The sequence below is a fragment of the Diadema antillarum genome, unplaced genomic scaffold (genome assembly GCF_040938485.1).
Source record: "Diadema antillarum isolate AM-2024a unplaced genomic scaffold, OU_Dant_1.0 scf00000109, whole genome shotgun sequence".
Lineage (NCBI taxonomy): Eukaryota > Metazoa > Echinodermata > Echinoidea > Diadematoida > Diadematidae > Diadema > Diadema antillarum.
Window position 1 is genome coordinate 1,757,708 of NW_027270998.1, and position 22,185 is coordinate 1,779,892.

General features: G+C 38.9%; 1 protein-coding gene across 1 annotated transcript in view; it reads right to left on the reverse strand.

Annotated features, from left to right (window-relative positions):
- LOC139719367 (uncharacterized) overlaps nucleotides 1-22,185 on the reverse strand; it is a 94,207-nt gene that overhangs the window by 5,345 nt on the left and 66,677 nt on the right. Inside the window, exons 12-17 of the mRNA XM_071630782.1 lie at nucleotides 19,267-19,832; nucleotides 17,409-17,592; nucleotides 10,760-12,585; nucleotides 6,652-6,775; nucleotides 5,711-5,784; nucleotides 3,704-3,724 (exon numbers count right to left, since the gene is read on the reverse strand). Coding sequence (XP_071486883.1) covers nucleotides 3,704-3,724; nucleotides 5,711-5,784; nucleotides 6,652-6,775; nucleotides 10,760-12,585; nucleotides 17,409-17,592; nucleotides 19,267-19,832 — 2,795 coding nt within the window. The remainder of the gene's footprint in view (nucleotides 1-3,703; nucleotides 3,725-5,710; nucleotides 5,785-6,651; nucleotides 6,776-10,759; nucleotides 12,586-17,408; nucleotides 17,593-19,266; nucleotides 19,833-22,185) is intronic.

Below are 22,185 nucleotides of genomic sequence, written 5' to 3' on the forward strand. Positions count from 1 at the left end.
ATCTAAACTTAAACAAAAATAAGATATACCCACAAGCATCTTTAAACAGTTGTAATAATACACAAGTTAAAGACATTACCAAAAAAAAAAAAAAAAGTACTAGCACAAGTCACCTTCAATACACCACTTTATTACATCATCTAGGCTACAAGAATATAAAGCACTCCTTTTGCATCAAGTCACTGCAAAAGTCTACAAATAAGAACATATACTGTATACACCATATATTTCATGAGGTTTTTATTTTCGTGAATTTAGCGAGTCGGGTGCCATTCCCAAATTTATAAAACGCGCAAAAATATCAATTAACTCTTATCCCTACATGAATGCGACCTGCACGTGTACATTTCTCTGTTCGTAACTGTGCTCCACGATCATAAATTGAACCACTAAATTGTGGAGAAGTCCCAAATTCACGAAAAATTTGACTCGCTAAATGTATGGTGTATACAGTATTTTGACAAAAGCAGTACAATGCTCATTTTTCATGCATTAGAAAATACTTTGCGCATAGCAGATGCAGGGAGCATAAAAAACAGAGCATCTTTAAGCATGCTAATATTTGTTATAAAGTAAAGGCTAAGGCGCATTCTGTCAGTAAGTCATGGAGAACAAATTCAATTGAATGCTTATGAAACGTACGTGTACTTCTGCACATATATTCACATGTGTATTCATGCATGTGTGTACATGTTTGTACCTGTATAAATGCATGCAGGTATGTATGATTTGTGTATGTACACCGTATGTAGGTATGTATATGTATGCATCCATATAAGTATCATATGAGCATGAATGTATGCCTGTTGAAATTCAGGCATGACAATACGTACATACTTTCAAGCATTCAAACTTTCACACGTACATTATATTGCAGGTGTGTAGCCAAGCAAAGAGTTCTGCCTGGCCGTATCTAGGCCATACTGTACAGTGGGCCAACGTGACACATTCGCACCTAGTCACGCGGCATCACGCACAATGCACACTAGCAATGACATCATCATTAAACTCGCAACAAACAACTGACAGCTGCACAAGAATGGCACCATTAACATGACAACGAAAACAAAAACAGAAGCAATTTGCGTGACATGAGCGATGACTGAGAGAATAATGGAAGGGGATCAGCAAATGCTAGAAATGGTGCTTGAAAAGAGCGATAGTTACAATAGCAAAAATAATATTACACGACAATGTTACACGCAACTTAAAACTTTGCACACGGACAAACAAAATTACTGTGTCCATCAATGGGAAATGAAAAGTCAATTAAAACTGAATGGGGTCCACACAACAGCCAGCACTTTATTCTAATCAGGCTTCTTTTTCCAAACAAAATGAACACTAAAATACATACAGATATAATTGTTACTGATAGATAATCATTGTTGTTTCAATAGCCCATGAATATGTTTATGATAGATATACTGTACATATCATTCATTGTTGTCACTCAATGATAGTTCTGATGATTGTGTATGAAAACTGCACAGTTATGGGCTTTATGAATTTAAAAACTGCAATGCTTTCTTTGGAAATACGAAGATGATTCCTGTTTTTTTTAACCTAGCATTGGATACAATTATTGATTGAGAGATTCCTCACAGCAAACTTTTTATCACGAAAGCACTCTTTTGCGAACACTACAGATTTTGATCTTAAAAAAAAATGGGAAAATTAACTCACATTGTATTAATGGTAATTGACATGAGATGAAAAAAGTGTGAACTTGACAATAAGGTCAACCCCAGGTATCCAAATTTGTTTTCTCGGTTCTCATGTTATGTTTTATAAAGATATGGACAGGTTTATTTCTCACAACGTCCCTCCGGCTAGATGAAATGAATGGTATGCTCTACTCACTGGCTATAATCTAATTATCATAATTTCAAGCAACACTGAACTTGAGCTGAAAGATGACCCTTTCTGACCCTTTCTGACCTCTGAACTCTAAATACAACCAGTGTCTCATAAATAGGAGGAAGGCAGCTACATCAAACTACACACAACCTCTTTTGAGTCTAAACTCCAATTTTTCTGATCTACAAACATGCATACACTTTGTGACAATTCAATCCCCAAGATCAATAACAATTAATCTTGCGATTTAAACTTTGGTTTGACATGACATAGACACTATCCATTTTTTAGGCTTCCTCTGACTTAAATACCTCTCCATGCTTGAGTTGGCATTGATAATCAGAATAAAATCAAACACATCGGACCAGAAGAATCTTTTTTCCTCTTTTTTTTTCTTGTTTTTGATCTAATATGAGTTTTGGAAGTCATTTCTGTTTTTCAGTGTTTTAAATGAAACTGTGATATTACTAGAAACCATATATGCACATAAGACAAGGCAATGGTGCCATTACTTAATAATTATTCTCCTTTTGATTTGCACAAAGAAAAAAGAATAGAATAGAAACCATGTTTTTCCCTTAAAAAAAAACAAAACAACATTACCAAATCTACAAGGCTAATGTAAAAGAATATATATTTCCTTTTAATCTCATGTTAAGCATTTGAAGAGAATAGAGGAAAGACTTGTCCGCAGGTCTATCGGAGGCTTGTAAGACAACTTTAAAATTCCATTGCTTTCTTACTGCATGTCTGATCTCAGTGTAAACTTCTGAAATTCTGTTTATTAAATTTACCTGATTGATTAAAGTTACCTTAAACATGAGTGGTATTTCACTGTCAAGGCAGGAGGCATCTAACTTCAGTGCTCCCAATTTCCAGCAAAGTTTATTTGGCTTCAGGAAAACCTGGTCTACTCTATAAAGTTGAAAGTACTTTTAAAGTTTCTACAGCATGAAAAGAAAACATGAGTTCCTTCAAATGCTTCAGCCATATACCAGTATTTAGCATATGATACGGTATAACTTATCTTGCTGCTATAACATTTGTAACTAAATGTTGTGGACTACTGATTGTATGAGCTGTAATTGAAGGGAATGTGTAGCATGTTTCTGGGTGATTGTCTGAATTGCATTTATATTGATGAACACTTCTTCCACAGGTGCACATGAACATGAAATTTGTATAATTTCATGATTGCGTAATATTTGAGTATAAAAGTATGAAGAAACATACAGTTACTGACTGTGCCCTGTCAAGCAACTACATGATTTGTCATTTTTTTCTGTCTTTGCATGACATTGTTGGATAGTAACACTATGAATATGTATGAAAACATGGAAGTATGAAGTTTAATTTCTTGCTTTGCTTCAGTTTCAAGTATTTGCTTTTTCCTAGCTTTGATCACTAACCTCTTGAATTAACCCACCAAAGTAGGTATGGTAACATTCAATGAGCAAAAACACCTCTCTCATAAGTATCACAAACTTTATATTCTTCATATCTCAAATAATTAAACCAGAAACAAAAACATGATTGATGCATTTCATGATTCACAGTTAGTCTGTATGGTTGTAATACGGGGTCATGTCTCTTGCAGTCAGGGGCTACACTACTCTGAGGTTGTTTTTTTTTTTTTTCATCCAGTTTTTCCTTGTTTCCAAAAGCAGCAGGTTTTTACTATCTGATGAATATTAAGTGCACTGATGAACAGATGATGACTGCCTTTAAGAGTTTGCTGTGATGAAATGGCCATGCTAAAAAAAAAACATTCATGCATGAGACATGAAACTGGGGCCCACAGAAGAAAAAGAAAAAAAAAAATATCATGCGAGGGGGTACTCACTACATAATCCTGATCCTGATTCTACAATGATCCAAAAAACAACAAATTTGAATGGAATGAAAAACAGATCAAATACAGGGGTCAATGTACATTATCACACTTGCCTGGTGGCAGAATTTGCATCAATACAGATCATATCTTTATCATAAAATAATCATTTTTTTTTTCTTACTGATACAGAAATACAGATGGGCATTCAGGTGGAAGGTACAGCCTCGCAACCCAAATTTTTGCTGTGTTTTGCCGTTGTTATTTCCAGTGTTGTTAATTAGTGAACCTCACCCTGCACACGTTGCCACGGCGATGCATATGATACTTTTGCTCATTCAAGGCCAACTCAGATTTGCTTTACCTTGTAAATAAGGTAGGGAGAGACACCATAAACCCTAGACGCCCTCAAGATTAGCTAGATCAGAGGAGACATAAGCATTTTCTGTGGTCATTTCTGTTCGTGGACCCGAATTGATCTGAGCGAGATGTACGACAAAAGAGATTAATACAACACAGAGAAGGCAGTGCCCTGCTGGGGTGTTTGTTTTTTGTTTTTTTGGCTGTAGACGAGATAGCGTCTTCTCGCTTTGACAGTTTAGAGGTAAGACATGACTAACACACCAATAAATAACGGGGATGTGGTTACATGATTTCAAAATGTACTTCACATCGAGCACATTTATGGCATGTACGACCTCTGCCTCAGACACATCACCTATCAACAGACTTGGGCATTGCATAAAGGTTGCTGAGGTTTTCCACAGGAAAAAAGGACGAAGACTTTTTGGTGTATTAAGTTTAGATCATGATACAAAACTGAGGATAAGAATCTGATTTTTTTTTTCAATATTATCGGTATGAGTGAAGACAAAACAGAAATAAAACATAGAGAAATATCTGAAACAAAACAGGTACGAACAGAAAAAGTAATGTATGGCTACTTTTCTTGTCTGGAATATTATAAACTGCCACGTACCGAGTAATTAACGGTTGGATTTTAGATCTGTCCAAAAATAAGTAGATTTTATATGCAATCCAAATCAAGACTGAATGATCAATGCTATAGTAGCCTTAACAGACTACTGTGTATTCTACTTGACTATTCTACAACAATCCATGCACAAAAGGGGCATTGTATGAAAGAGAAGCAAAAAATAATGGAATAACCTGTCTCATGAACACATTACTCGCAGACTGAATGCATGAGTGAGAAAAAAAAATGCAACAAAGTACAATAAAATCAAAAACGTTTTGCTGTAATATTGTGCATCAAATGAACACCAAAATGCACAAGGCACCACAGTCCCAGGCATTCAAATATACGTTGGTGTTATATATCATGTCTCCGCAAAGGAAAATTGCACCTGAATAAAAATTGGTGTTTAGGCTCTTTGAAAACATCTAATTTGTTCCAAGACTGTACAAGAACTCAAATCAGCATAGAAGCTTGCTTATGACTTTTAGATAAATTTCGAAAAAAGGCCTCCCAACTTAATGCCATTTTTTAATGGTGACAATATGCTCAGTGCTGTTACTATATGTCAGTCACAGTTACTTGATATTATATTAAGCATCTTATGCTAAGAAATAGATTTATTCATTGCATAATATTCAAAAAATGATTGACTATTAAAGTACTACTTCTACTTTGTCATACATTTATTTTTATTTCTTTTTTAAAGATACTATCTAATAAACTTCATATGATACAAATAATAAAGAAACTCTAGAAAAAAGCAATGTTGTCTTCTGTAAAAGCTGAACTCAACTGATGAAAAAAAAAAAGCAAATCAAAATAAGCCAGGGAATTTGGGAGGAAATGTGGTGTTAATTCAAGCAAAAGAAAGCAACAAAAATCATAAAAGATATAAATTAACTCTCAAAGCACTATTTTACACAGTTATCTGTTACAGCTTTGGCCGCAATTTAATGTGAATGCACTGGGGTAGTCAAGAAATTATTCTATAATATTCATAGTTTGAATTTTTGAGGTGAAGAAGCATGGGGGATTGTTACCTCAGACTTGTTCCACTGCTTCTTCTTGATGTATCCTGGTGGACTGCCTGGAAGAAGCCCTTGAGATGTTTGATCTTGAAGAAATGACGCAAAATAACAACATAATAAAAGAAATTTTGCTTGTATTATTCTCCTATTTTCACCAAAAATGTTGGCATGGAAAGATTTTTTCATAGAGATTTTATGGGATCTTAAAGCTACATTGCATCACGTTGTGATTGACATTGAAAAAATTCACATTCCTATTCCTGCTTTTCAATACAATATATGTAATGACAATAAAAAAGCTATGCAGACCAAAATTGGTATGCATACACATCATCAGAATAGTTCTGGGTCACGAACCATATGTAAAGTTGTATCATACAATAATCAATTAATCTTCACATACAAGGAAACTACTTTTGCTAAAAATTTCTGTCATCTGTAATGAATAAAAACTTTTTTTTTTCTTTTTTACAGCATTTCTAACTGTTGGTCAGAGGAAAGCTCACCCCTAACAAAGCTGTCAGTTTAATAAACCGAGGCACAAAATAGAACTTAAACAATGAGGAGATAAAAGAGCAAAATATTTCCCTCTTTGCATGACCTCTGGGATTTGAATTTGTATTTTTCAGACTGTCAAATAGTGTGTGACATGGTGATGACAGGCTTTACTGTAGGACCACCACTGAACTCAAATCCTTTCTTGCAAGTATAATGTGACACAATGCTAGAAAAAGAAAAAAGAGAGAGAAAACTTTGTAAGTGTGGGGTACTCCAAGGGTTAATCATCATGTCACAAACTCTCCCTATATACCCTTCCCCCATCCCAACACCCACCAGCTCCACTTTAACCATTTCTGTGCCAGGGATTTTGGACAGCGTGTACAGCACTATAGGGTTTTCTGTGCCAATTGGCATCCAAAGCACACAAAAGGTTAACTCTCCTGGAATCTCACCTGGCTGGAAGCTTAGCGAGGAGGACCTCTGGAGGGGCACCTGAGGGTGTCGACGCTCCCCCTGCCAGATGTCCTGTCGACTCAGGTGCACTGAGTCTTCGCCCAGTAGCTCATCCATTACTTGCTATAGATTAAAAAAATCAAATCAAATCAAATCAGATTAAAAAAATCAAATCAAATCAAATCAGATTAAATAAAACAAATTCAAAGTGGATGTCAGACTGACACCATTCAAAACAGCATTGGTTCAAAGTGGAAGTCATCATCCCATGTTCAAGACACACTGGTGTAATGGATAGAAATACTGATAGAATATTCCACATCATAGCTTCATACATCTGCGAAATAAGTCCTTCTAAGACTGTCTATCTCAGCCTGGAGCAATACACTGTAACTATTAAAGGTTTTAATACCCTTGCCTTCCACTGGTGGGGGAAACATAACATTTTCTCACTGCCATACTTATTTTCCACATATTTGACAGACTTTATTCAGGTCTGGGACTGTGTTTCAGTTCTTAATTTTCGCAAGTTGTTTTCATTGTGATGAAAGGACAGAAGTCATTTTGGGGCTTTTTTTATCACTTTTTTTTTCAATTCACCAACTAAAACTGAAATCAGAGAAGACATAGAGAACATCACAGACATTGATTCATGCCACTGCAAAATAATACAGAAGACTAATTTAAAACAAGACATAACAGACAACGTGGACATCAATATTTCCTAGACAAAGAAAATCAGTTTACCACTTATAGCAACTTACTGTAAGAAGACAGCTGTTGTTGTTTTTTTTTAGTTGTTGTTATTGTTGTTTTCAATCCAGTGTTGAATCTCCTACATTGATTTCCATTATATACTTCAAGTATTATCTACTTGTTGATGCACTGAATCTTAATCCTTACAATCTGACATGTACAGCCTAGCATTGTGGGACTACGCAGACTCCACAGGATTTGTTGTTGTGGTTGTTGTTTTTTTAAAGCCATAATTCTGCTGTCCATTCATCAACTCAACATTACAATGTTGATAGCCAGAGCTTCATCATGTACGGCAGAATATGGATTAGAGTTATGCAATATGTACTATTTAAATCATGACACTATCTTAATGATCTTTCCTGGTGATGAAGGCATTCTACATCAGTGGTTTAAATTAGCATACAGATACGAAATGGCAGGTTTTAGATTAAAATGCCTCTGATTGTGGATATGACAAATGAAAGTACTCTTTCAATCCTTTTACACCTTCCCAAACAATACAAATCCTCAAATAACCCCTCTTTAATACATTGGATACTTCCACAGTATCTGTATATGAAGCCAAGACTTAAAACTGACAACCCATATGCAGAGCCAGTTCTGCCCATGCAAGTGGATCAAAATACATCAGGCTATTAGTTGATAATTAGGAGCAAGCCTCTGTGAAATGATTTTATAACAAAAAACAATAAAAATTGAACAAAAACCTACATAACCACCCTCCCGGTAATTTTAGTTGAATAAGAAAGAATCAAACAAGTACTAAAATTGCCTGTGAAATGGTTGAAATAAAATAGGCTGTTAAGAATGGCAGCTGTGACGAGTTTGCATATAAAGAAGAATAAATGTTTTGAGACCCTCGGTATAAGGCAACCTCACAGAAATACCATCCAGTACAGTGTGTTTGGAGTATTAAAGATAGGCAAATAGTAGTGGTAAGAAATTTATCACTGAAGTTATAATCAGCAAAATTGGAAAGTGGCTTTAAATACAGCAGCAAAAAACAAGAATGCTAGGGCCTGTAGTTGTTGATTAAGGTATGCCATAAAAAGGTTCCATTTGAAATCCCATACTAGGGCATCTTGTAGCTTAAAGAATCCATAATGCTCAGTAATTTCGATACTCTTATAGGTACTCATTTAAGCTGGATGCAACACTGTACACGTATATAACAGGGATGCCAGTTTAGAATGAAAGAGGGCCTGAAATACATCTACATCAATCCACTTTGTACACACAGGGACCCAAACTTTGATACTACCAGGGAGGTGTCTCACCTCCCTGGTACTATCAAGGCATGAATCCAGGTTTTTGCCTGAAAACTGGCATTTTTTTATATAATTAGAACATGCTCATGTTAGTTGTATTGAGCATGATGCTCAGTCATCATAAAACTAAACAACAGATTTTAAAGTGTAGGCAATACAAAAAAAATGTACAAATTTGCACAGAAGGTCACAATAAATAACCATACTTGCACATCATGCAAAAAAATTATTTTCCCCCCAAAGTCATACTGAAGTCAAATATAAAACACAACACACACAGACAAATCGTGTAACTCACAATGCATTAAAGTGCAACCAAAAACTCATTATTTAGAAACATTAAAATAAGTTTCAAGATTTTAAGTTAAATTTCAATATCAGTTTATTAAAGAAGAAAGGTGAGGGAGTGCTCAGAGGAGGAAGAGGTAGAAAAGGAGGACCAAGAAAAGATTTCTTGTTGCTTTGTAATTGTAGAATGTGTTTCAAGATTTTTAGCTGTCCACCACACAAGTTTTATAACTATCACAGTAGCATACTCTCACAAAACTTTTTGTTTTACTACAGGAGATATTCAGATAAGAATATCCCAACTAGTTTTCAGTGTTGCTTGAATTATGGCAATGTTGAAATTACACAATGTTCACAAAAGAGAACAATGTAAGGTGTAAAAAATAAATTCAATACTGTCAATAATTTTCTTTTCTGCTATACCCATAATCAAAAGAAGGTGAGTAGGAGAGAGAAAAAAAAAACCACCCAGAGGCAGTGACGAAATTCCCAAATTCATTCTACCTGACCAGATATTTAACACAACACACACCACATAATTCACAAACACCCAAATAGTAGTTGAATTTACAAATTCACAAAACTGCTGTACAATCTTAACCAGAGATTTGTCCTAGCCACCTTGACATTTGTGAACTAAATACCCTATATTCACACCAAGAGAAACAAAAGTATATTAAGAGTTCAAAGAACAAAAACAAAATCAAACAAGGAAATTGGGAATAGTAGGGATTGTTATAGGCCATCTGACATCGCAAATATTTGGTGACATTTTCACATACCTTGTTAGTTGGTATCAATAGTCGTAAAGTTTATGGCATGCATAGTGCTCATCTATGGTCTGTTTTTGAGAATTTTGTGCCAATATCATGGATTATATGATACCTGTTTTGAATTCACAGTCACACCCACATAGCTGTCTGTTACCATTATGTTCAGGATTTTTTAGTTCTAGAACTTCTATAAATGGCTAATGCTCACGTGGGCTTTGCGCGTACACTGTGTGCCTTTGTATTGCTTCAGCATGTGGATAAATAGTGTTATGACTTGGCTACAGTATATATTGCATCAGATGCATATATATAATGCTGGCATACAGTTAACATGGGAGTGCCATCTGAGTAGAAAAAGCATTTAGGATACCCATAAACCATTTGCAAACATATTAGATAAGTACGGTGGTCCTGCCAAGGAATGCTATGTCCTGAGAAGAGCGCGCAGTCGCGAGGGTCCGCTACAGATAACATCCACAAACTACACGCTACAAGTGGCATATAGACGGAGGTGGTCTACACTCATGCATACAGGACGCACTACCACAACCAAGCACAGCTGATTCTGAGAGAGAGAGAGTGAGACTTACCACAAAATGAAAAATGAGCTGAGTTTACGTGAATGGTCATGTGAGAAGTGTGAAAAGGCACAAAAGAAACTGTTAAATGAAGAATAATTCATCACGTATAACAGCCATGAATCATTCATATCGTTCTAAATCTACATTTAGAATAGTATCCCTTTCACAGAGTTGTGTTAGATGCAAAATGCACTGTCTCTTTTCAAAATTTTGGACAGAATCTTGAAACATGTCTAATTAGTTGTCATGAATATTCATTCAAATGAAGAAATGCTCAGATTGTTGCTGCACAGAAGGCCGATAACATTGTCAAAATGATGAAAACACTAAACATCTCATAAATGGTTGCAAATGCAATCAAAGAGATCAGGAGGACATGAACATTGATAACCATGAACCTGAAAACTATTGAAAAATGTGTAAGGATCTGCTGCTTACCTGTTCTTTAGGTATTCGGTCAATCTGAATCTGATTGATAGACTCTCCTTGGGCTAGCCTCTGCAGATTCTGTGCCAGGGTGTTGCTGGCCTGAGCGATCTCCACCCGTAGGTTGGTTCCCTTCTTGGTCTGGGACCGCTGGGGGCCCGGGGCCTGGAGATTCTGCAGGGAGCTGGACTTCTGCCTCTGGATGGCCAAGGACTGCCTATCCTCACTCTGCTGCTGGACCAAGGAGCGCCTGGAACTGACGTTCTTGATGTAGGACTCCACGTCTGGTTCTGAGTCTTCGGCGGCGTCATACCTGCGCCAGGCTCCCCCAGTTGTTTTGCGGACACCAGACACGCTTCCGTCTGTGGAGCCGATGGAGCTTTTCCGGGACAACGCTCCCGACCGACTCTGGGAACCTGCCGTGGGCAGCTTTGAACGTGGTTCCGCCCCCTTCATCTTCTGCTCCTGTAGGGATTGGGTGCGGGCGTGTCTGACTATTTGTGATCCCAAGCTGTGATCAGTCCTACTGGACGAATCGCCACCGTTTCTGGCAGTTGGGGTGGATGATCTGACTCGGGTGGTCCTGTCCACTGGAGTGCGACGACCCGAATCTGACATGACTCCGCTGCTGCGAGTGGAGGTTTCGCGGAGAGAACCCACTCGGCGGAAGTTCCTGGAAGAGCTGAGGTCGGACATGCTTGAACTGGGGCTAATATCACTGTGGTCTGCACCTGAGTCCTCACTGAAGCGACTCTTGCGCAACATGGTGCTGCGGGTCTGGCGAGGCTGTGATATATTTGGTGCCTTGGTGCTCTTTGGCTTTTTTGTGGACTTTGGTGCAGCAGTGTTCGTCTTTTGCGATGAGCGGCCCGTTATCCTCCCAGAAGGCAGTGAGCCTGTTAAATGAGTGTTCCGCCTGAAAGAATGCTCTGAATCACTGACAGTATCTGCATTTGCATCTTTCTCCAGAGAGGTCATTTTGTGTTTATTCGGTGTGGACAACCTGCTCCATATACCTCCCTTATTGCTGGAAGCAGTGGTGGATTTACTGCTTGTTCTTGTGGAAGCTTCAGCCTGGGTTGTACGAGGCTTCTCACCACTTCTCGGTGTCTTTTGTCTGCCATTGTTATAGTGCATTTGTTCCATGTTACTATTGTCTTCAGGGCAGGAATAATGCCTGGACTTGCTTCCTCCCCATGTGTTATTGCCTCCAACCAAACTCACATTGCTTCCCACATCCACATCAGTGTCCACATCTGCTTCAAATGATATTGCTGAAAGATCCTGGGACATGTCGTGTGACATTTCGTGCGAGTCCGACATCTCCGGAGAGGGCGTGTCATGGCGCTTTGTCCGCATGCGCTCCTCCAGATTCCGCATCAGTGTCTCAGTGTCCTTCAGCAGGACGTCAGTGTCCATGCTACCCTCCGGTTCGTATTCTCTGGGGTCTTCTTCCTGCCGATAGCCACGGGGGACGATGGGGTCGGAGCTCCCATGGAGCTGCCTGCGCGACAGCTGTCCAAACGCCTTCTGCTCCATCCTCCTGTCGGGGATCTCCTGACTGTAGGGGCGGTCCGGGTGCTGCTGGTCCTGCTGGGTCAGGTGGCTGCGGGGGCTGTGGAAGGCACTGGTGTTGGAGGCTGCGAAGCCATTCTGCCGCATGGTCTGCTCCGAGCTGCTGGAGGTGGAGGACTGGCGCGCCTGGGGTCGGTCGCTGGATGGTGTCGATGGCAAGATGCGCTTCCCACGCTGTCCCTTCTGGCTCCCCGCCTCCAGGGATTGGTTGGATGATGCCCTGGAGCCTGCTGGAGGCTTCCTGTCTATGTGATCATCTGAGCCTTTGAAGTGAAGCAAAACAAATTGAGATTTAATATCATTTCTATGTTGCCTTAGTATTACTAAGATCTAATTCCTGTTCACTGTTACATACCATCCATTACTTACGGTGACATAATTTGCACACTATGATAGCAGCAAAATATGTCTGACTGAGAAACAAAATAATCTTTCATTTTGTAGGAAATGCTCACTTTTACTGATATTCACACAAGATTGATGTTGGTCTTTCTGAAGGCCACCAAGTTGCTCTAACTGATACAAAGTTTACAAATTAGCAGAGCCCTACAGCTTTTGTTATCAAATCATTCATTCATCCGCAAACATTTATAGATATTCATTCATTCCTTCCTTCATCCTTCAATTTGTTCATGAATGAATGCATAAATTAATTAATCTATCCAAGATTATGCAATCATTACATGTTTTAAGGCCAACAGTTTCCTGGTCCATGGAAGAATTTTGTCCTCCTTCGCAAACACTGAAACAGTACCCACGAACCAAAGGTTTGCAAAATTCAACAGTTACCTGGTAGCTATTTCAGCATGGAGGGGCAAATTAAGATAAGTTCATGAATGTCATAAGTGTAATGATGGCACGAGTAAGTCTATTTGAAGGATGGAAATGCTACTACTAACATTAACACAGTTGATTCATTTCATATCACTTAAATTTTCATCACTCCCTAGCAGGTTCCTGATATCCTTTCTTCCCATCACCTCCAAAGAAGTTTCATTTGCAAGTCCTATTTTGAACAGTCTTAAGTAGTTACAATGACAGAGAAGAATTTATTAAAAAAATGATTTAAACATTTTCAAAAGATTATGTCACAAGTGGAAAAACAACAGTATAACAGCTTGTGCAAACTTAAAAGCAAATAATGCTTTAGTGTTCTCTGTATAGATCTGCTAAACAAACCGAGAGAAAAAATCCTCAAATTGTGTCAGTGTTGAGTAACTGCAAATTGAGTTTGTTTACGATACAACTGTATGTCCAAGATCTCCATTACAAGATAAAAAAAAATTATTAGTATACGACAGTGACATACAAAATGTAGATGGATGAAAAGCAAAAACTAGAAGACATTGAATATATCACACACTTACACGCATAGAAATTAAAAGCACCAGTGAAGGTCTTTCTGTAATTGACTATCCAAATATATAATCCAGAGAAAAAATGGTCACCCAGTTAGCAGTGGATACGAGTCAGGCACAGGTGTACGTACGCTCAGGTTTCTGACAATCTGCAGGCAGGCAGGCACATACCCATGTAAAGCCACCTCACCGCCAGCCAGCCGCAAATGTCCTCAAAAAGCCCTGACTCAAGAGAGGAAATCTCCCACGTCCTCTCCCCTGGCCCCAAATTATCGCGGTCTCTATCTCTGTCCCTCTCCATTTCCCCCCATCCCTTTCCCCACCGTCCCCTTTCCCCCCTCACCTCACCCCTCCCCGTACCCCCTGAAAAATTTTGGCTTCACTGCATAAGTGGTGTACCACAACGATGTCCATGTTGGAAAGGCATCAATAAACATGTTGCCAGTGTGCCGCTCCAGAGACGTGAAAACAGAGAGACAGGGAGACACAGCGAGAGAGACAACAGAGAGAGAGCAAGACACAGCCATACAGAGAGTAAGAGAGGGACACAGATCTGAGAGAGACTATGGATATCGGAATGGAAAATTCACGGCAGCATCGTCACAGGAAATCAGGCTCCTTGCCGCGGTCAGGGAACCTCCCTCTCACCAGCTTTACCCATTTCCTTCGGCTTCGCATCTCACTTAATGCCCAGCGGCATGCCGTGCCATGGCGAGTGATACCCTAGCTCCCACTTCCATACACACTGGAGAGAATCTCGAGGTTCACAAGGCCCCTTCCAACAACACACTATACATTCCCTTTTAAACTATTAATAGCTCATCCGGAATTGAGACTACCTTTTCATTAGATCATTTAGGCAAACTTCCTCATTTATTTGTCAACAGGGAATTTTTGTGTTTTTGCTGGATCACTGCAGGCATTGAATCAGAGCTTTAAGTCATTAAGATTAATCAAGCCGAAGTGTGAAGTGAATTTGTCCTTGTAGTGTCTTTTATGATCAAGCCATTCCTAAATTTGTAGAGGACACAGTTCATGCGCTTTTTACTATACTACAACAAAGGGCACATTCTCTTTGACCATCAACATGCAGGAGGTAAAATGACACAGCAATATCCTGATAAAAATCTATTTTCTCGAGGCCAAAAATAGATAATTAGCAACAGCTGCAGGAGGCAATCACATGTACTGTTGATTTCTCGCCAGCCCCCTTCCTCTTAGCACAAGGACTTGAATGATATTAATGTTTCATCTTTGCACAACTCCATGAGACCCATACTTAGACCAGAATTTCTTCAGATTCTTTTAAAATGTGGGATAGAGCAGAACTTCAAACCTTACTTTGCCACTCCATTGTTCCACTCACATTATGATACCATCCGTCATACCAATTTTCTCTCATCTGAACTGTTCGGATACAACAAATCACCCAGCAAAAAGTTGGCATGTACTGTAAAAGTGGATATTTTCTCGCAACTAATTTTTCGCGCTTGGCCGGGTAAGAAGAGTTTCGTGTGTTTTTAATTCCGCGGAATCAAGACAAAACATACAGGAACATATGGCAAGCAAAAATATTCGCGTGCTTTTATTTTCGTGTTAGTTTCTGGTTGCACGAAATGCACGAAAACTTCCACTTTTACAGTATAACCACAAAGAATAAGACTTATGTTTGCAAAATTACCACACATAGAGTAAAATCTGGTATCATACAATAATTCTAAACAAAGTTCTGGACATCTCCTTTGAAAAAAATTGACAAGTTGAGAGGATGAAGAATATTTGGAAAATAATCACATTTTAATAGATAAAAGGTGTTTAAGGTCTGTCATACCTTTAAACAACATGAAGGAGTGCATTAATGTGCATATAGAAATAAACTAAGCCAGGAGGAATTCTGTGTTTCAATGTACTCCAGGATTCACAGAGGAAGAGTGAGTAATACACAACTATTCTACAGTGAGGCTGGATGCCAGGAAAGTAGTGTGTTTCTAGATGTTTGGCACATCTTAAAGGTCTTCTCTCTTCTATGCATGTTTCATTGTACAAACATCCCACCTTCACAAACCACAAGAGGCCTATTTCACAATGATAGCAACTTGTTTATCAAGTTGTAAAAATTGCAGGTTCTAGGTTGGTTGTTTCTTGGTTGCAGCTATAGTTTAATAATTGCAAATGCCTTTGTGAAATGGGAACCTGGAATCTGAATTGCAGAACATTGGAAGGTCGAATATCAATCAATCTAGCAGTTGATATCTGTCTTCAACATTGCCCGAAGTCTCATCTTTGTATTAAAATATATCATAAAATGCTGCATCTCTTTGCAATAAGATGTCTCTAAATACAAGTTACTTTCTTGAGATGTATTCAATTCACAAATTTGCTCACTTCCCTAATCTTACTGCACAACCACAAATTATTCAAAAATAACTTAACAGTAAACCACTGTACACAATTCATGCAGCAGTGAATAGACAAGCAGACTACTCATATTCTTGCATTGTAGCTCAAATTACCAAGCCAATAGCTTTAGTCTATAAACAATCATCATCAACCAAAACCTAAGCTTGTAATCTTCTACAATCTGACTCACAGTAATCTCGCAAGATTATGAGATCAGATTAATCTGTCAACAACAATGCCTCACTATACTGTGGAACAATGACTTCCTGGAAAACATGACAATACAATTTGGTGGATTAGTGACCAAATGCACAGTGTAGCCAGCTGAAAAGGGAGGGGGAAAACCCACCTCCCTGGGCTGGCTTAGATTCTCTGGCTTATAATGGCACGCAATTATTGTGATGACTGCATAGAAGCGTCCTGCTGCTTGCAGTACTGATATTTTTGACATTCCAACAGAATTTGGATCATTTCTGCTGGCTGTCATCATGAGAGACTGTGGTATAAGAATGAGACAAAATATTTCACCACTTTCTTTAAGACAAGGGATGTGTACTCCAATGTTCAAGTGCACAGTTTGATCATGGCATGTAGTCCCACCCATGCATATTCGTGCGTATAACTTTGCTTTTATCTCAGAGAAAAGGAGGCATTATAAACATTTCTTTATATCATACTGACATGTGATCTGGAGATAACCTTAATGATGACTTCTGCTGTACTTAAATTCACATTGCATAGTCATGTACCGTTTTGTGACCAGTAAGCTTTTTAAGAATGGTACACTGGTCATACAGTCTGGTTGGTGATAACAATTGCAATTTACTTTACAGAAGTGAGCCATCTTCATGAACTTGGCCTATTTCAGCTTGTTGAATGCACTCTGCTGAGTATTGAATCCATCATGCAACTCCATAATCAAAGACATCTGCAAATATTTTTTCAACACATCTTTAAAACCATCAGCATATAGTGCGTACATCGAGCATGCCAGTGAAAATCATGTGTAAATTCAGCCGATAACAAGACCAAGAAAATAGTCATGTAGAAGGGCACACACACAAAAAAACAACAACAACCATAGACATATATACACCCATGCATGCAGACACATTGTAAGACATATATACACAACATACAAACATACATACGTACATACATACATCACACAAATATATTCAGACACATATACATCGTATTTGGTAAGTTTGGAGTGTAGTATACAAATTGGTATCACTAAGGCTACTTTATGAGTAAAGCATTTTTTTCTAGCATGTACTCTTGAAACATGCACTATGCATTAAAAGAGAAAAATTGAACCCATTTACCTCTCTCATTCATCTTGGAGGAATGCTCATCCTCGAATTCAGCCGCGATCTGGGTGGGAGGGGCGTGCCTGTCGGGCGAGAGAACCTGCTGCCTGTCGCCGCTGGTGGAGTGAGGGGTGGAGTTGGTAGTCATGGAGGCCCACTGGTGGACCCAGTGGGGGGTGCCTGGACCCCCTTGTCTCTGCTAAAAGTAAAATTGAAAGACATTTTTTTTTTCTTTGTGAAGGGAAAAATGTACTAAAGAGACAACGTCACCAGGAGGGCATCCCCAAACGCCATCTAGACATCATGAAGCTCAATTATTTCTGCAGCTCATACTTATACCTCACTTACTCACTGTCTGTACATAGAGAATGTAAGATGATACACATTCACATATTATGCATAAACAGATGCTATCAACAAAGAGCCAACAATGCACTAGCTATCAATTAAACTTTTATGCCTATTTCATAAAATCTAAGAGCACCCAGACTAAGCAAGCAGAAGTATGCTGACCTACACAGAGATATTGATAGATGAATAAGAGAAAAAATATTTTATGCACAGTCTTGGCGCTTACAGTACCAGTATTTTTTTCATTGTGAGTCATAATATCTTGCCACAGCTGAAACATTGCAGAATTTGAATCTGATAATATTGCAAAGAGACTGGGTAAATTGATGCAAAAAAGATTACAAATAAAAATTCTGAACATGCTTTCTTGCTTGGATCCATTTTCCATTCTGGAATACACAACCAGCAAATAACTGACAAGCAAAAATTTGGGATCTATTAACTGACAGTAAAAAAAAAAACAACCTTCAGAAATAAGCATAATTTGATTGCAACCTTTCAAAAGAGGGTGCAAATGCACTCTTTGCTGTCAATCTTTGCTAGCATGATTTTCATCACAAACAATGTACAAAGTATCTGAACAAAGACAATAGAATATCTAATCTTGAAATCGCAAAATGATGAAGGCATAAATCACTTCAGTTTTCTGACTCTCCCATACTAACTTCAAGCAATACGGAAATTAATCATCCAGTGGTAACCCCTCCCCACCCCCACCATAAAAAAGGGGAGAAAAGTGGGAAAATGTCCAAAGCAAGACCGCCTGCTCCAGTTGTGGATTGGCACAGCACTGCACAAATTCTCACTTCCCAACCAAAGATCCCCCCCCCCCCCCCATATGATGCCCCCGTGCCGCCTGTGAGCCGGGTCTAGGTCATGCCATATGTGCCAAGTTCATTACAATTGTAACCCTCTAAGACGATGACTTTGCCAGAAGTTCCACCTGCCTAACATCAAGTCCTCCTCTGCACTTCCTCATTTCTCGGTATGAGGAACTTTCCCCCTTACTTGAACATTCCTAAGTGTCTGCAATAATTCAACTGTTAACTGCAGACAATACTTATGGGAAAGTGACCCTGACAGTGTTGACATTTTGCACAAAGTGAATCAGAATGAATAATCTCTACCCTAAAGTCATCCTCAACATATCTATCACCCACGCACGTTCACAAATGAATGCTTTACCCCTTTCCCCCAACGAATTGACATCATTGTCAAGCTCAGCAACTCCAAAATTTTCAATCGTTTCAAAAAAATATGAATCAATTTCAAGACTCTACACTACGCATCTTGATGATAATATCCAATGTCTCTACTAGATGAGCTTCAAAATGTTTTGCTGGATTAATTTCACCTGAAAATTACATAAATCATGACAAATAATTTGTGTGCCATGTGTATTTCTGTCCATAGGTATGTATGAGAAAGTTGTGCATATTTGATTCATTGGCACAGAAAGGGGTAACAAAGATGCACAAGCTTGACAGTCCTGTGATGTCATAGTCATGACACCAGTTCCTACCTTGCCTTCAATGTCCTCAATCTTGTCCACGGCCGTCCTGCTGCTCCCATCTCCTCTGACCCTCAGGCCCGGTCCGCTCATCCCCGGTCCGCTCATCCCGTCCTCCTTCCGTCTCCCGTTCGGCTTCCCGCTGAACACCTCCTCTTCCTCCATCTCGTCCCCGACATCTTTGTCGGTGTCGTCGTCGCTGGGCAACTTTTCCCCATCCACCGCTCCCTCCTCCTCCCCAGCGCTCCTCCCGACGCCGAAGACGTCGTCGATCTTCTCCCGCGCCTCCTGGACCTCCTTGGATTGGGAGTCACTCTCGATGGTGTAGGTGCCCGCTTCGCTCACGTTGTCCCCGCACCCCTCTCCTCCCTCGATATCCTCCTCCTCCTGGTAGTGGGGGTTTTCGTGTGTGTCCATCTCCAGGGGGCTGAGAGGGGTGGTCGGACTTGGGCTGCCCCGGGTCTGCTTGGACTTGTGGGTGGACTTAATGAACGTCCTCTGCCGCAGGTTTGTGGGAGGCAATGGCTCGGACAGACAGGCACCCTTGTTCTTGCGTTGCTGGTGCTGAAAGTTGGGGTCTGCTTTATCATTGTCACAAGTGAAAGGGCAAGACAATAAATATTCTATTAAGTCCTTTGATCTGATAAACAACTTCTGAGAAAAATATGAATGTATCCTCGGATTTCTGTAATATTAACCGTCCGTGTAATGTACAGCTACATACATATCTACAGCTACAGTAAGAATGGAGTCTGCTGTCAAAATGTAAACTGGCTTATTTAGTAGTACTATGTGTTAACCATTTGTCATCGTAGTTGACAGTGTAAAGTGCTGATGCAATCAAATATGTTCTCCCTTCAGGCATGTCAAGTACAGCATATCATACTGTCCAGCAAAATGTCTGTGATTCACACTTTAATTGAGAACTTACACTTTGTCCTATTGAAATGTCATGTTTTCAGAATAAACATGCTCATGAGTGGTTGCATTTCAATCAACAGTAGAATGCAGATATTTAGGGTCTAACCTATTTTTGTCAAGTCAATAACATATTAATCACACTTCTTAATTTCAGCACTGCAGTTAAAGACAACTATGTTTACAATATCACTTTCATCATGCTGGGGGGAGCAGCAACTGAATCACTCAGTAATGGATGAAGGTACATGTATAACTAAAGCTATTCAATTGTTGGCATTTTGACAATATTACTAACATTCATAGAGGTAGAAATTCACACACATACACACACACACACACATACACACAAACAAACAAAAGAGAGGCAGATTAAAAGACTGTACACAACAACAACAACAACAAATGCAGTTCCTTATGACTTTCAGGAATTGAAGAGCCAGATTTGGGTGTGTCTTCAGAATATCTGGGTGATGTAATCTCACGCCAAAGAAAAACTCATGGCAGACCCAAGACTGTTTGTGAGTGTCAACCACAACACCACAACTGTTCTAAACAGATATCACCTTTTGGACTGTGTCATGCCGGGATAATTCATCCCTCATTGAGAACATCCAGTTGAAAACATTCTGACAGGAACTGGGGCCCCCATTGGCACGGTTTAAAAGGATGGCAGTACAGCAAACCATACTTTGAAGGTAATGACCCTCTCTCATAACCCCTAACAGTTTCCCTATCATCAAGCCTGTACATGGCTATGCATATTAGCCCGTTGAGGACAGTTTGATTTTGCTACAACACACATTTCCCATAGACACCTGCCCGAGTATACTCGGGACTCGTCCTCAACGGGTGAAAAGAGATTACACATTTGGAAATAGATCACATTGAGATCTAATTTGTGATGTAAAAATGGAATATTAGGCATCTATAATCTACATTTATTGAAAATTGTTTCTGCCTTTCATTTTGTTTTCTTTTTAGATTTTCATAAAGAGAATAAAATATCAACTTGTCATCAAAGCAACATTTCACGTGATGCGGTACATTTCCTTCATGAATCATTCACTGAAAGTATCGGTTCAACATCTGGAAGTAAACTGCCTTCCAAAAACTGCCTTCACTTTTTTTTTCCTGAAAACACAATATTACAAACATTTGTATTATATCACTACCAAAGTTCATAAAAACTTTCAAAATGAAGAATACCTTCATGGGAATATAAAGCCGTATGTGATATCCATGTATATTTGAACAAAAAGTAACAGAGATATTCCCTTCCAAACATTTCATACTTTCAAAGTCTCTGTTCAGACATTATTTGCACAAACACTGCATCATGCTTTCTTTTATTTGCTTACAAAAGAAAGTGTGATTTTTGTGTGTTACAGAAATTTATTTTTAGGTGCTTTTTCCAATCTGAACTTAGAATTCTCATTGCAAGCCTTTCAATGTTTGAGATAGGAGATGACACATTGGATAGGGGGGATACATTCTTTCATTTATCGATAGACATGACCATGAAAGATTCCCCAATGATATTTTGGGATATATCCTGAAAATTTGGAAGAGCAGCTGTTAACAGGAAAACCCTGACATTTATTATGCTTGTCCTATCATTTCATATGCTTGCTACATATCCTAAATGTATAATCCCATGTAAATGACATTCCTTTGAACAATGCAATATGTTGTCCATGCTAGTTTCTACATGCTTTGATAATTAAACAATTTCTTTCATTCGTACTTTTGCTTGTGTTTGTTTTTTCTTATCTGTTCAGTGACAACACCAGAGTAAACTGTGCAATGAAGAAATATAAAGAGTAAGGAAGTAGACAGACATGCCAAAAGCATATATATCTTAACTCCTGATTCTAGGTCACTGTCTTTCCAAGGAGACTTCTAGCTCTTAAAGGGAAGGCAAACCCAAAGAGCAATGTGGATCGAGTGAAAGCAGCAAAATTAGTAGAACACATCAGTGAAAGTTTGAAGAAAATCTGACAATCGATGCAG